At 40.6% G+C, this 15,349-nt stretch overlaps 1 protein-coding gene across 3 annotated transcripts in view; it reads right to left on the reverse strand.

Annotated features, from left to right (window-relative positions):
* The window catches only part of NEDD4L (NEDD4 like E3 ubiquitin protein ligase), a 304,699-nt gene that overhangs the window by 204,043 nt on the left and 85,307 nt on the right, over nt 1-15,349 (reverse strand). For all 3 annotated transcript variants that reach the window (XM_060761330.2, XM_060761329.2, XM_060761328.2), the window contains exon 2: nt 8,014-8,087. In XM_060761330.2, the coding sequence (XP_060617313.1) occupies nt 8,014-8,087 (74 nt within the window). The remainder of the gene's footprint in view (nt 1-8,013; nt 8,088-15,349) is intronic.

Here is a 15,349-nt window from a genome sequence, read left to right on the forward strand (position 1 = left end):
CAGAAAGCAATGTGATTCCAAAGATATATGGATTCTGGTTTATTAAAAGTTCATTCATGTGTTGTTGTTGTTCATTCGTTCAGTCGTCTCCGACTCTTCGTGACCTCATGGACCAGCCCACGCCAGAGCTCCCTGTCGGCCGTTACCATACACATCATTCATGTGTATTTAGAGTATATTGTGATAAAAATGGCAACACATTATTCACAGAAACAGAAGGTCTTAGAATTGCCGCTATTCCAATCTACTGTCATACATAACTAAACCACTCCTTAAGGACAATCATCCAACCTGTTTTAAAGACTTGCAAAAAAGGAGAATCCAGAAGTCTTTAAGACAGTCAGTTCCACTGCAGAAACAGTTCATAGAGTTAAGACGTGTTTCTAATATTTAGGTGGAGTATCTTCTCTTGTAATTTAACCTGGTTCATGTTCTAGTCTCTGGAGAAGCAGAAAACAAACTAGCTGCATCTTCTGCATGACAAAAGAATAATAGCATCATTGATATATCCGCAGGGCATGTAAGACATACCTGTTCCGACAGGCTTTTAATGTTTGATACTGTTGTTTTTAAATTGTTTTAAATTGCTTTTAAACTTTGTTAGATTTTAGCTATTCTTGTAAGCCGCTCCGAGCCCCAGGGGAGTGGCGGCATATAAGTTTAAATAATAAATAAATAAATAAAATAAAGAGTTGGAAGAGATGTTCAATGTATTGTCGAAGGCTTTCATGGCCGGAATCACTGGGTTGTTGTAGGTTTTCCAGGCTATATGGCCATGTTCTAGAGGCATTTTCTCCTGACGTTTCGCCTGCATCTATGGCAAGCATCCTCAGAGGTAGTGATGCTTGCCATAGATGCAGGCAAAATGTCAGGAGAAAATGCCTCTAGAACAGGCATGGGGAACCTTCGGCCCTCCAGGTGTGGTGGACTTCAACTCCCACAATTCACTGAGGCCAAGGTAAGCCTTTGGGGCGAATGCCGAGCCTCAAGGAATTGTGGGAGTTGAAGTCCACCACACCTGGAGGGCCGAAGGTTCCTGACCCCTGCTCTAGAACATGGCCATATAGCCTAGAAAACCTACAACAACCCAGTTGGAAGAGAGCACGGTGGACAGAAGTGGAATAGACCAAATGCCTTCCAGTATTTAAACATGTCTGTCATGTCTCTTTTCACTTCTGGGTTAGCGGGCTGGTCTGGTATCACTAGAATGAGTAACATGGATCCATTTTTTCCAGCCACAATGAAGTAGCACTAAAATAGCTATATGGACTTACCATATTTACTCAAGTCTAATGCTCACAATTTTTGGCTAAATTATATTAGAATTAATATAACACAAATAATACTTTCACTGTGGGAGTCTTCATTTGTTCTCCCTGGAAGTTGTACCTTTCAGGTAGCTGGGGGAGTAAAAAGGGAACATTAAATCGGCTCACATATTCCAAATATGCAGCAGAAAATTCAAAGAACTATTTTTAAAAAACACAGCACAAAAGCAGGATGCTTGCTGAATGCAAAATATGACACAAAGTCTAGTGGAAAGAAAGTGCAGTGTTAGTAAAGATAAAGGTGTCCCCTGACATTAAGTCTAATCGTGTCTGACTTGGAGTGGGGGTGGACCTCATCTCAATTTTTAAGCCAAAGAGCTGGTGTTGTCTGTAGACACCTCCAAGGTCATGTGGCTGGCATGACTGCATGGAGAGCCATTGCCTTCCCACCAAGGTGTTACCTATAGATCTACTCTCATTTGCATGTTTTCAAACTGCTAGGTTGGCAGGAGCTGGGCCTAACAGTGGGGGCTCACCCTGCTCCTCAGATTCGAACCGCCAACTTCTTGGTCAGCAACTTCAGCAGCTGAGTGGTTTAACTGCTGCGTCACCGGTTGATGGCAAATCTGGATATACCAATCTGCTCTGAAGATCTCAGTTAAACCTAGAAGCCACTGGACTAATTCTAACTAAAGCTTCCTTCTTTTCATAATCTATTCATTGCTTTACTTTCTTTTGATATTTGGGTGGAGTGCACTTACTGTATAAGTCTAGAAATAGGTCATGTACAAATCTAAAATTTTAAGTCAACAAATTGCCCCCAAAAACCTGGATTGATTTATAAATGGGTCAATCTAAGTACATGCCATAACTCTTATCAAAAACAGGAACTATATCTGAGTAAAGTGAGGAAAGATGAAGGTTAAACCCAGGCATGGGCAAACTTTGGCCCTCCAGGTGTTTTGGACTCCAACTCTTACTTAAGCAGCTGAGGGGGAAAAGGAACAGGCCTGAGGCTGTTAGGAGTTGGAGTCCAAAACACCTGGAGGATCAAAGTTTGCCCATGCCTGGTTTAACCCATCTTGGGAGGATCTAAAAAAAAAACACTTTTCTCTCTTCACCATGGTGCCACTTCTGCCCTTTCTTATTGCCTGGATGGGGAAAAGGCAGGGATTGTAGCGCAGATGGCTGAGTGTCAGCTGCATTAAGATCACTCTGAACAAAAGGTCATGAGTTCGAAGCCAGCCCGGGTCGGAGTGAGTGTCCGACCAATTGTGTAGCTTGTTGCCGACCTTTGCAACCTGAAAGACAGTTGCATCTGTCAAGTAGGAAAATTAGGTACCACCTATGTGTGGGGAGTCTAATTTAACTAATTTATGAGGCCATAAAAAGACTCCAGCAAAAAGCACTCCAGCAAAGCATGCAGGGAAGTACTTCATCAGTGTCGCATATGGATGATGAAAGCGATAGCTCCCCTGGTGGCCAGAAAAACTTAAATAGCCTCTGTGTATGTCTGTATACGTTGTATGTCTAATTGGCATTGAATGTTTGCCATATATGTGTACATTGTAATCCACCCTGAGTCCCCTGCAGGGTGAGAAGGGCGGAATATAAATGCTGTAAATAAATAAATAAATAAATAAATAAATAATAGTCTTGTTGTTTTCCCTTCTCTTTGATATGACCCTCAACTTATCCATGGGTCACATCAAAATCCATAACTTTGACCCCAAAACCTGCCGTCACCTTATACATGAGGTTGACCTATACACAAGTATATATGATAATAACCCAACAAGAGTATATGTCCCCAGTCTTTCAAAAAGCCAATCCCATTTTTTAAAAAATAACCAAGTAGTAATTCAAGTACAAAGACACAGTGCATGCAAAGCGGCCTATACAAAATGCAGTAAATACTTCTTTAGAAATTACTTGTCAGTAGTGATTGAGAAATACACGTGTGCCAATTTTGACACACGTGCCTCTTGATGAGTGCTTGATAAGCACTTTGAATCATTTGTAATTTGATATCCAATTCCCAAATTCCAAATATAAAGTGACAATCTCTCTGATGGAGACAAATTCAATAAAAAACACCAATTTGCTGCTTTGTCACTTGAAATGCTGCATTAAAAAATCTCTCCCCAGTTATTCTGAGTGTCTGATTCATCCTCATGTCTGATCGTGTTCTCTAAACCTTCCTCCGCACACTGATACCTCGTGTTCGAAGAAGATCTAAATGCTGATTCTCAATGTAAAAAAAAAACAACAGAAAACAATTATTCGCTGTAACTGAGTCTAATTAATGGTGTCTTTTGCAAACAACACCATAAATTCCATTTATCTAATGTGGAAGACTAAAGAAATCTGATCAAATTCAGATTACGTACATAGGCTTTGACTCACTCTCTCAGCCACCAATAAATACAAAGTAAGGGGCAACCAAAACCACCCTTGAATTCACTTTGCCTAAGAAAATGGGGTTGCCATAAGTCAATAGGTAACTTGAAGACACAAAGACACATTTTCTTCCTTCAGATTTTTTTATGGTCTGAGCCATATCTTTACATGGCAAAAAACTTCTTGTTTTTCATGCACAGACCTGTTTCCTATTGGTCATAGAATCATAGAATCAAAGAGTTGGAAGAGACCTCATGGGCCATCCAGTCCAACCCCTTGCCAAGAAGCAGGAAAATTGCATTCAAAGCACCCCCGACAGATAGCCATCCAGCCTCTGCTTTGGCCTTTCTGACCAAAGTAAACAAAATTAATAAATTCTTAAACAGTGAAATGTAATAGAATCACAGTTTACTTTCTATGTGCAAGTTAAAATGACGTGCATATATATGCAAATTTTGTACTAGTTCTGCTCATGTCTTACTTAAATTTACTAATTCATGCACACTGTCCCTTTTTCTTTTTTTAACCAAGCTGATAAATATTTCTCAGATGACACATTTTGGACTACTTTCTAAAATAAGAAAATTTTTATTAGTCTCTCCTTCACATCTTTAGCTTCCTTGGGCATTTAAATTCATTTAACATATGTATTAAGTGTTTTTACATTTTTAAAAAACAATCCAATTAAACAAGACAGGATATTAACAAAAGAGGCAACAAGAGGAGGGCCCTTCAAGGAACACTATGCCCACGGGCTTCTCAAATACTTTTTTATAAAAGCCAGGAAAGTAGGAAAATGTTTGAGAGCAAATCTGTCCACTGAATCATAATAGGAAGGAACACACAAAGATGATAGATAGATAGATAGATAGATAGATAGATAGATAGCCCCCCCCCCCCCCCACCAGCCACCAGGTGGCACACCCAGATCCATGCAGTTATACCTAAAATTCACATTAAATTTGGTGATGGGCATCACTAAATTCAAGAGAATATTTAATGTGTGAAAGAATAAATAGAATACATAAACACAAGTGTTTAACATCTACATGAAGTCTTTGGTGAGATCATCCAGAGTTTTGAAGTTCAATGCCATCTGTATGCAGATGACGTCCAACTCTACTACTCCTTTTCACCAGATACTAAGGAGGCTGCCCAAGTCTTGAACTGGTGCCTGGCCGCTATGATGCTCTGGATGAGAGCGAACAAATTGAAGTTGAATCCAGACAAGACTGAGTACTCCTGGTCAGTTGCAAGTCCGAACAGGGTATAGGGTTGCAGCCTGCGCTGGATGGGTCCCCCTGAAGGCACAGATTTGCATCTCAAATTTCGGTGGTGGCTGGGGGGCTTTTGCACAATGAACACTCATGTGCTAGTTGCGCAAGTATCTTGGAAAGTCAGACTTGGCCATGGTGGTCCACGCTCTCGTTACATCTCACCCTGAGGGGGACTCAGGGCAGGATAGACTACTGTAATGTGTAGGATAGACTACTGCAACATGCTCTACATGGGGTTGCCTTTGAAGACTGTCCGGACGCATCAAATAGGCCAACTTGGATGTGGGACCAAGCCTTTGGGACAGTACAATAAGGTAACAGTAGAAAACTTTACCGTGCTGATCGGATCCAGTATTGCTGATCTGAGATGGTTTTAAACCATTGATTTCAAAGTGTAGATGACTGATTTTAGTTTTTGTGTATATTTATAGTTTATTTTATTTTCCAGCATTGAATGTTTGCTGTATATATGTTGTGCTCTGCCTTGAGTCCCCCTCAGGGTGAGAAGGGTGGAATATAAATGCAATCAATCAATCAATCAATGGCATTGACATTTCTCAAAGTGGAGAGTGGCCGATGATAATGATGATGGTGATGATGATGATATCCCATTTTCCTCACCTAAAGCAGGATCTCAAGGGCTCACTAATTCACAGAGTCTGTTTAAATGCTTCATATATATTAACTAAGAGTGTCTCCTACTTTGTAGAATTAAAGCAGTTTCATACCACTTTAACTACCATGACTCAATGCTGTGACTTGTAATTTGGTGAGTCACCAGCCCTCTTTGGCTGGCAGAGAAGGCCAAAGGCCTTGTGAAACTACAACTCCCGTGATTTCATACCACAGAGCTATGGCAGTTAAACTGATATCAAGCTACATCAATTCTACAGTGTAGATGCATCCTTAGTAATCCTAACAATGCCCCTATAAACTAGATCAATATTGTTATCTTGATGCAACACATGAGATTTAAAAAGTAAGTAACATCAGTCCTTTGGGTGAATTCACAGATCAGCGAAGGGCTGAAAAAGAGCTCATTCCCAGCAAATACCCTTAGCTGCAATGCTGCACAAGTTATCTTATAGCTGATCCGTCCCCTACATTTATAGTAATATAATATAATAACTTTATTTTTATACCCTGCCTCCATCTCCCCGAAGGGACTTGGGGCAGCTTACAGAGGGACATGCCCAACAAAACAGGTTACAATAAGCATCGAAACACAAGCAATATCAAACATCAGTAAACATAAAATCAGACAACATTATAAAAACAATTAAAAGCAATCATGGCTGAGCAAATAAACTGCTGAGTTTGGTTCATAATTACTAAGTGCAATTAATCCTAAGAAGAGCCAGAGAAAGTGTGACAGTTGGAGGGCTGGACTAGGAAGCAAAGGTCCTTAGGCTATTAAAGTGTTAGAAGTGCCAGAAAGGGACCTTGTTAAAGTGCAGGAGTTGGATAGGTTGGGAAATTCTGTGGTGAACTGCCTAATCAAAGGCACAATGGAACAGCCAAGTTTTTAATTCCTTGCAGAAAATGGGGAGAGTGGAAGCCTGTCTGATTTCCCTGGGGAAGGAGTTCCAGAGCCGAGGGGCCACCACAGAGAAGGCCTGTTCCCTCATTCCCACCAACCGAGCTTGTGAGGGTGATGGAAGTGAGATAAGAGCCTCCCCGGATGATCTAAAAGTACATGCTGGTTCATAGGGGAAGGTGCGATCACGAAGATAGGCAAGTCCCGAACCATTTAGGGCTATATAGGTGATAACCTGCACTTTGTATTGGGACCGGAAACTTATTGGAAGCCAATAAAGCTGTTTGAACAGGGGGTTGACTGCTCCCTGTAACTAGCTCCAGTTAGTACCTATTTACAGTTTAACACATTTCTGCATTACTCAACAATCAGCAAAGGAGACATTTTAAGGTGCTGAAGGAAAACCTTTGAGTTTTTTTGAGAAACTGCAGCTGCCAAAGCAGAACACAAGTGTATACAATAGCATGGCATATAAATTGGAGCTAAATATAACCCACCATCCAACATCAAAGAACAAAAATGATGGGGGGGGGGGGGGACAGCTCTTATTCACTATGCACTTATTTATATCCTGCTCCCCCCACCACCCCCAGACCTGCGACCAAAGCACCTTAGAAAAATTAGAAGAGATACAGGTGAAAGTTTGCATCACTAAAACCATATGCTGCCTTTACCTTTTTCCAAGTTTGGGACTCAAAATGGCTTATGACTATTAGAACAACCATAGTTGAAAATTCATAGCAATTACACCTTCATAAAATCAAACTAATTCAAATAAATTAGAGGCAACAATAACTTGAAGTTCAGCACATTATACAACCAATTAAGTCAATCCATTAAAAAGTGAAAATGTAGCCAATATATAGCATATTATTTAAATGCTTTTCCGTATAAACAATCAGTTCGCAAAGATCTGTCAGCAGTCTTCTTACTGCTGCTGAAAGTATAGCAAGAAAGGAGCTAATCTATTTTTTCAAGAAAGGAAATTCCAGCATCTTGGAGCAACCACGAAAAAGGCCCTCTTCTACATTTCCTCCAGATCTACCTGTAACATTGGAAAGACTAAAGGTACAACTACATAGTAGAATTAATGCAGTTCGACACCACTTTGATTGCCATGGCTCAATGTTATGGTATTTCGTGCTGCAGTACCACTATTTGAGCATAGACTTTGCAAAGCTACAACTATCATAATTCCATAGAATTAGTCGTGGAAGTTAAAGTGGTGTTAAACTGCACTAATTCTGCAGTGTGGATGTACCCCCAGAGAAGGTATTTCTCTAATGTTCTCAAAATTCTTACTGGTTGTCCCTGCTCCCATCTACAAAGTATCTCATTATGCCCATGCATATGCAAATACTGATATTGTGAAAGCCCCCAAAATTCCAAAATCCAAAACATTTCTGGTTCCAAGCAGTATGACTATGTGATATTCAGTCTATACTGTATTAGAAATGCAAGTGCTTGCTAACACATCAACATTTTACTATCCTGTCTATCAGACAAGCAATATGAACTGCAGCATACATACCTGGCTCCAAAGATGTCCTTTTTGGCCAAATCTATTCCAGCTACAACTTTGACTCTTAGGACACGAGACTCCTCCTATTTAAATAAAGCAAAAGAGAGAGGTGAGACAATAGAAAACACAGTCATAAATTAAGATGACAACATTGTAAATACAAATACAAGCAAATGTAAATACAGCTCAGTGCTAAGCTTCCCCAACAGTGTCCATCAGATGGTTTGGACTAAAACTCCTGTCATTCCCAATCTCCAGTCTTGCCAGCCCACACGCCTGGAAGGCACCACATGGCAGAAAGTTGCCATCAAAAATCTCTGTTCTCAGTTCTAAGCAACCAAGAGAAGATCCATTTCACTTGACAAACAAAGGGAGAAAAAGAGGAAGAGATGTGTTTCCTCAACCCAAACCACAAAAGCCTTTGGACATGAACGTTCACTTATGGTCAGAAATTACTGGAAACCCAATACTTTTTCCCTGAGGTGTAACATGTTACCAGAAAAAATATTTGCTTTGTTCTTTGGGGGAGATATTCAAGATTACTAAGCACACATCTCTGTTTTAAAAAAGGAAAGCTGCATTTTTTAATCTACAGCAGAATTTAGAAAGGTTACAAGCCACAGGGCAGGCCTGTAGCCGGGGGGGGGGGGGGGTAGGGGTTCAACCCCCCCCCCCCCAATTTTAACTAGTTAACAAAAAAAACCTGGTTTACTCATGAATTTTAACTGGTTAACCAAATCCCCATGCTAAGTCTATGAGATGCAAAAAATTACGAGTCCCTCCAGAACTGCAAGCACTATCTCAAGCAAATATTGACAATTTATTCACACTGTCATTACTTGCAGCAATAACCGATGTAGTGAAGCAACCAAGTTGGGTGTGTGTGTGTTGAATGCTCTCATTAAGGAGGCCAGACTTGGTGGAGGTGGTTGACAGGGGCGGAGCTGCAGGCTATTGAAGGCTGCTCTGCCCCCTGCTGTGCTCTTTGCTTCAGTGTGAGCTAGGAGGCAGGTTTCAACCCCCTCCCCCCAAAATTTTCAAAAACTCCCCCAAAATTTTCACACACACACACACACCAATTTTTTTTCTGGCTATGGCCCTGCCACAGGGTGTGATGAAACCATTTCCTTGGGCTTATGTTCTTCACCGTACCCTTTTATCTTCAAGATACCACTCTTCAGGTGCAACTACAATGCAGAATGAATGCAGCTTGACACCCCTTTAATTGCCTTGGCACAATGCTATGAAATCATGGGAGAGAAGGCTAAAGACCTTGTAAAACTATAACTCCCACGATTCCTCAGGATCAAAATGTGCCAGTTAAAGTGGTGTCACAATGGATCAATTCCACATTATAGATCAGGAGTCCTCAAACCTTTTAAACAGAGGGCCAGGTCACAGTCTCTCAAACTGTTGGAGGGCCAGATTATAATTTGGGGAAAAAATGAATGAATTCCTATACACACTGCACATATCTTATTTGTAGTGCAAAAAATACAATAATTAAAATGAAGAACAATTTTAACAAATATAAACTTATTAGTATTTTAATGGGAAGTGTGGGCCTGCTTTTGGCTGATGAAATAGGATTGTTGTTGTTGTTGTTGTTGTTGTGTTCTTTCAAGTTGTTTCAGACTTAGGTTGACCCTGAGTGAGGCCCGGGTAAATGACTTTGGAGGGCCGTATCTGGCCCACGGGTCTTAGAGGACCCCTGGGCCTTAGTTTGGGGACCCCTGGTATAGATGCACTCTGGGTCTGGTACTTCAGTCTCAAGACAGCTGATAGACAAATGGCTGTGCTGCTCAACCTGTGGGTCCCCAGGTGTTTTGGCCTACAACCCCCAGAAATCCCAGCAAGTTTACTAGCTGTTAGGATTTTTGGGAGTTGAAGGCCAAAACACAGGTTGAGAACCACTGATTTAGGGCTTTATAAGCTAAAGCTAGCACTTTGAATTGTGCTTGGTAGCAGACTGGCAGCCAGTGGAGATGCCATCACAGGGAGGTTGTTCCTACTGAAGACAGGATGAATCCTGTTAAAACTGGGCTCCACTATTACAAACACACACTGTACCTTTATTTTTGCATGGCCAACTTCCAGGTGAGTGTGACTGCCAAGCTTTTAGCAACGGTTTAATCTGAAACAACCTCATCTGAAAACACAACCAACAGTTCTGCTACTCTCTTACAGTTCAATGAGACAAAAATGTATCCAAGATCTTCAGCCATTCTTGTTCTGTTGCTCCCTTATGGCTTTCTCAAATCTGGGAGGCAATCAGCTCTTAGAAAATAAACTATGTATTCTGCTTTCACTTCTATCCAGGGCATTTGTATTTGTATACAACAGCCCACACATTGTGGTTTGGTTGGAATGTCAGTTCCTTTTTACTGGCAACTACCTGCTCTTCTGCAAATCTCCTGGATCAGTGTGATGCAAGAGGCAGCCTGACATTTCCTGATAGATCTTTCAGTGATTTGCAGTAGATTAGCATGAGTTCCTGACTTTTCTAACAAAACAAAGTACCACACCATCATGCTATTTTGGATCCATCTCATTTTATTTCAGAAGCTAAACAGGATTCAGGCTAGCTATTATTTGGATGGATTACTACTAAAATACCAAGGAGCTCCAAGGAGAGCTGGGAAAGAATCCTGCCTGGAATACTGAGCAGTAATGGCAGTAATGGCTTCCAGTCAATCAATAATGGCTTCCAATCAATGGCTAAATAGTCCAATAGTCTACCTATAATAAGTTTGCTTTTGATGCTCCTACTAAAAAGGTTCATCTTATACTTAATTTCACCAGAGCGGAATGGGATATTTGAATGAAAGATCACAAATCATTTGGATGGACTCAGAGGCAGCCACATTCTTAATACACGAACATACACCACAATATTGTGCCTTACTTGCTGGTACATCTCAAAGAGTCTAATAAAAACCAAAATAGCTTACACAATATTTAGAAGTCTCCCCACTACTCTTCCAAATAACTCGTGTGATTCGGAAAAGATAATAAGGCTCTATTTCATTTGAGTTGGGTTTTGGAAAAATCTCAAAATTGCCCAGACTCTCCAGCCACCATGGCTGCAAGCTGGCTATGAGATTCTGGAAGGTGTCATTTAAAAATAAATTTCCCAACCTCTGGCATCTAGAAGGCCTCTCGTATCTTTGAGTAATGAGAATGTGGTCATTCAGCTTGAATAAAGTGATAGGCATTATTCATCCAAAAGTTATGCACTATTTGGATGATGACTGTCATATTATGCCAGCACAATGAGATGCCAGCACAATGAGATCGGGATATTTTTTTAAAAAATAGAATATTTGGCAGTTGAACATTGGGAATGTGGCTGAATGTAACTTCACATCATGCCCATTCCATTCTGTGTGTGAATGTAAGATTTTTGTGAACTTCATATAAGTTGAATACACATGAGATTTCAGATAGTTACAAATGCCTTCATGCAATCAGCCGGTGGACTTGTGCCATCATGCAGGATGTGTAGAGTTTGGAAAAATTACCTGCTTTGGACTAAAACTGCCAAAAAGTATTAGTTAGCTTGCTGACCTGGGAGAGACTCTGACCATTGCAATTCAAAAGGCAACTTTTCTAATCTGTGAGGAAATGGTCCATAGATGCTGAATGAAAAGGCTGCTAGACACGCTTTAGTGGGGTTCATAAGATCATCTGTCAGCTTAATATGAACTTCTGAGATGCACATACAGCCTCTCCGCTCCTCCTTTAGAGTGACTGGAAGAATAAACCAAGAAGTCTGGAATTGATTGTATTTTCTACTTTCAGCTAAAGACAACTATGTTGAATAGAGGGAAAACAAACCAAGATACTATGCCATCTTCAAGCCTCTCTGTTTTTGAAAAACGTATCTGTTTAAATTGCTCTATCACATGCACATAGGTGACTGCCTTGTGAAATGCCAGTCATTTATTTAAAAAATCAGAACAATAGAGTTGGCTAGATTTCACTGGTTAATGCCCTTTCTCTGCTAAGAGCAAAGTGTACCCTTGTACCAGTGGTCTGTTTGCTCAACGGGCATTTAACTGCTTGTTTAGGTTTCATTCTGCACGTACAGATTTAATCCTCAAACATGTATGTGTCTTCAAGTTACCTGTCTACTTATGGTGATCTAAGGCAAGGAATATTCAGAGACAATTTTGGCAGTCCCTTCCTCTGAAATATCACCCAGAGGACTTGGTATTCATGGAGAGTTAAAGTGGTATCAAGCTGCATTAATTCTACAGTGTAGATGTACACTTGGTAGTGCGTCAGTGCTTTCTGGTGGATAATTTACAATCCCTCTTCCTAAACTGCAAATCCCAGGATTGCACAGTATGTTTCCATGTCAGCTAAAGTGGAATATAGTGCCATAAGTATAGAGTGAAAAAGGCTCCAAATGAACCATGTTTCTAGAAGGCAGGAAGTTTGTAAGCTTGCCTTGATTTTGGTTCATACCTGTGAGCTTGGGTGCAAAGGGATAGAATTTATCACCCCTTTGCTTACTTCCCCATACAGTGGGAGTTTCCATGCATACCTTAGAAAGGGCATCTACTGACGCTGGAAAAAGCTGGCATATATTCCGCAATTATCTTAATTGAATCTACTGTACATGGGTAGTGCCTATTAACAAAGGGGCAGAGTTGACATTTATTGCTGCATAAAGAGTGTGGTTACGTGAAGCAGCCAAGAGAAACATTCAAAGCAATATGTTGTTTTCTATTCACAGATGCTGCCAGAGCACCACTTGTATCATTGGAAAGAGCTCTTTTCCTGTACCACCATCACCCCAAAATACCCCCAGTTTGTGGCAAGAATGAAGGCTACAGGCATATATGAAATATCTCTTACTTCCAAGACTATAAAGCAGTGGTTCCCAACCTTTTTTTTTTTTTTTTTTTGGAACCAGGGACCACTTTGACCAGGGACCATTCTCCAACATTAGTGCCAAACGTGTTACGAATCAGTTTTTTAGTCAACTTTAGAGTTGATTTGGTTATCTGGGGGGCTGATTCAGAAAATTGCATTAGATAGACCACATCAGCTCTAGTTTCTGATACAGAACATATGCCATCCAGTAGTCACCACCTGCTCACCCACAGAAAACCATATTTAATAATATGATGTGATCTATCCAAGGCAATTTTCTGAATCAGCACCTTACACAACCCCAGGAACATGCCTAAAAACAAGGGCATCAAGGCACCCCCACCTCCAGGCACTACATTCAATGGCTCCACTCGGGGGAAGAGAGGGAGGAGGAGAAGAAGAAGGTTTGTTGTCACACCTTTTGTGGATAGTCAGCTGGCTGCCGACTGTTGGACTGCTTGAAGCTTTTGAACAGTCTTCAAAGGCAACCCCACATAGAGCACATTGCAGTAGTCTACATAACTTCTGTAAACCACTTTAATCCAAAAATGGCCTTTAAAAATAGGATGTAAATAAGCTACATGCTTAATTCTTCATTCTGCCCCTCTTTTCTGGCAAACAGATTAACTAGGAAAGGGAGAGCTTCTACGGCTATCAGAAAGAGAGATAATGGCTCCATTTCCTAAACAAACCAGAATCATATGCCTCCTTGTATTATAATCCAGTTTCAAATTAGGATCTATGATGTCCTGCCCATGAAGCATGACCTGCTTGGGCATAAAGCACAGCCCTGGGATCACATCACAGAAAATGCAATCCCCTTTCTTACTCAAGAGAGAATAAAAGGAAAAATGAGTGGGCTATATAAACTGCGTGCTATTCATTCACATCCTTGCTTATTAAACCATAATTGTCTGTTCAATTATAAGGCAGCTTCACATATTCATTAACTTCATTTAAATGCAATCTCACGCATACTCGTAAGTTGTTGAATACAACAAATTAGATCAGCTTCAGGCAACACTAAAAGAGACTAGAGTTTCATTGTGTTAAAAGTCTGGTGCTCCCTTCAGTAGAAAACTAATTTACTATATCGCTCCCAGTACTTGAATGGCTTTAGTCACTGAAATGTTGTTGGGCCAGCCCTTCAAGGCAGAAAACCTCTGAGAAGAAACACTAAATGAAACCTTCTGCCCTTTTAATGGCACCTAAGGCTGAGAACTACCTGTCCCTTCAGATTTCCTTTGCAGCTAAGTGTACCTTCTGTTCCCCAAACTTATGCCACCAATATGTTTTTAGCACTTCACTGATTAAACTGAACTTAGTTATTTTTTAAACTCTTCTGCTCCAGGCAATCAATCAATATAAACAGTCAGATCATATGGTGACAGCAGCCAAGTCATTTCGGCAATTATTTTAATTACCATTTCCAAGACATCATTTATGACGGCATTCTTTATCTATGAAATTGCCCCTTGGACACACACAAATCCAGCAATTAATAACCTGTAATTGCCAACCATGCTATCAAAGCATGAGGTGAAACAAAGTGGGATCAAGGCAACTTGTAGCTTAACAGAAGCAAGTCTTCTAGATATGGAGCATGCTTGATTCAACCATTTGTGTAGCAGCCATTGAATAGCATCCGACCAGCTCCAGCCTATTCACTTACTAATGTGAATGGCTCTTTTGCCAGAAATTAGCACTACAGTTCATCCTGAATTGCTTCCTCGCATTGTAATGCCTAGTAACACTTGATTCAGAGCAACTGTGGCATCGTGGTTTGAGCATTGGACTACAACACTGGAGAACATGGTTGAAATCTCTGCTCAGCCATGAAAACCCTTTGGGTGACCTTGAGCAAGTTACATATTTTTAGCCTCAGAACAGCTTATGATAGGCTCATCTTAGGATCATCATAAGTTGGAAAGAAATGGAAGGCACGCAACGATAAATCACTGAACCCAATGGTTCTCTTAGTTTTACACTTTTGACCTTCAACTCCAAAAATCAGTCACCACTAATCACGCTGGTGGGGGCCTCTGGAAATGTATATGCAAGGCCAAAGATTGAAACCCACTGTCCTTCAGCCTCTGCTTCAGCATCAACTGATTCAAACCCCAATCAATAAATATGCCTAATTATCATTTTGCCATGTCTTCCCTTGGCTGCTCCTTAATCTACTTTCCATCAATAGTAACACAAACAGAGCCTTTGGTCATGGGAACACAAACATTTTATTTCAACAATGGTCTAAACTGCTTTAAAGTTGGAGTACCTGTTATTCTCCCACCAGTGATACCTTGCCTCAGTCCTCCCATGCAACTATTAATTGCACAGGTTCCTGGTTACTTTTCTCTAGCTGCTTTCTGCTATATTCAAGTACTCTGGAACAATCCAGCTTACACTGAGACACCCACCACCACCACTTTAAAAGACTGACATGCTATCAAGAAGAACTTTA

Source organism: Anolis sagrei, chromosome 2 (assembly GCF_037176765.1).
Source record: "Anolis sagrei isolate rAnoSag1 chromosome 2, rAnoSag1.mat, whole genome shotgun sequence".
Taxonomy (NCBI): Eukaryota; Metazoa; Chordata; class Lepidosauria; order Squamata; family Dactyloidae; genus Anolis; species Anolis sagrei.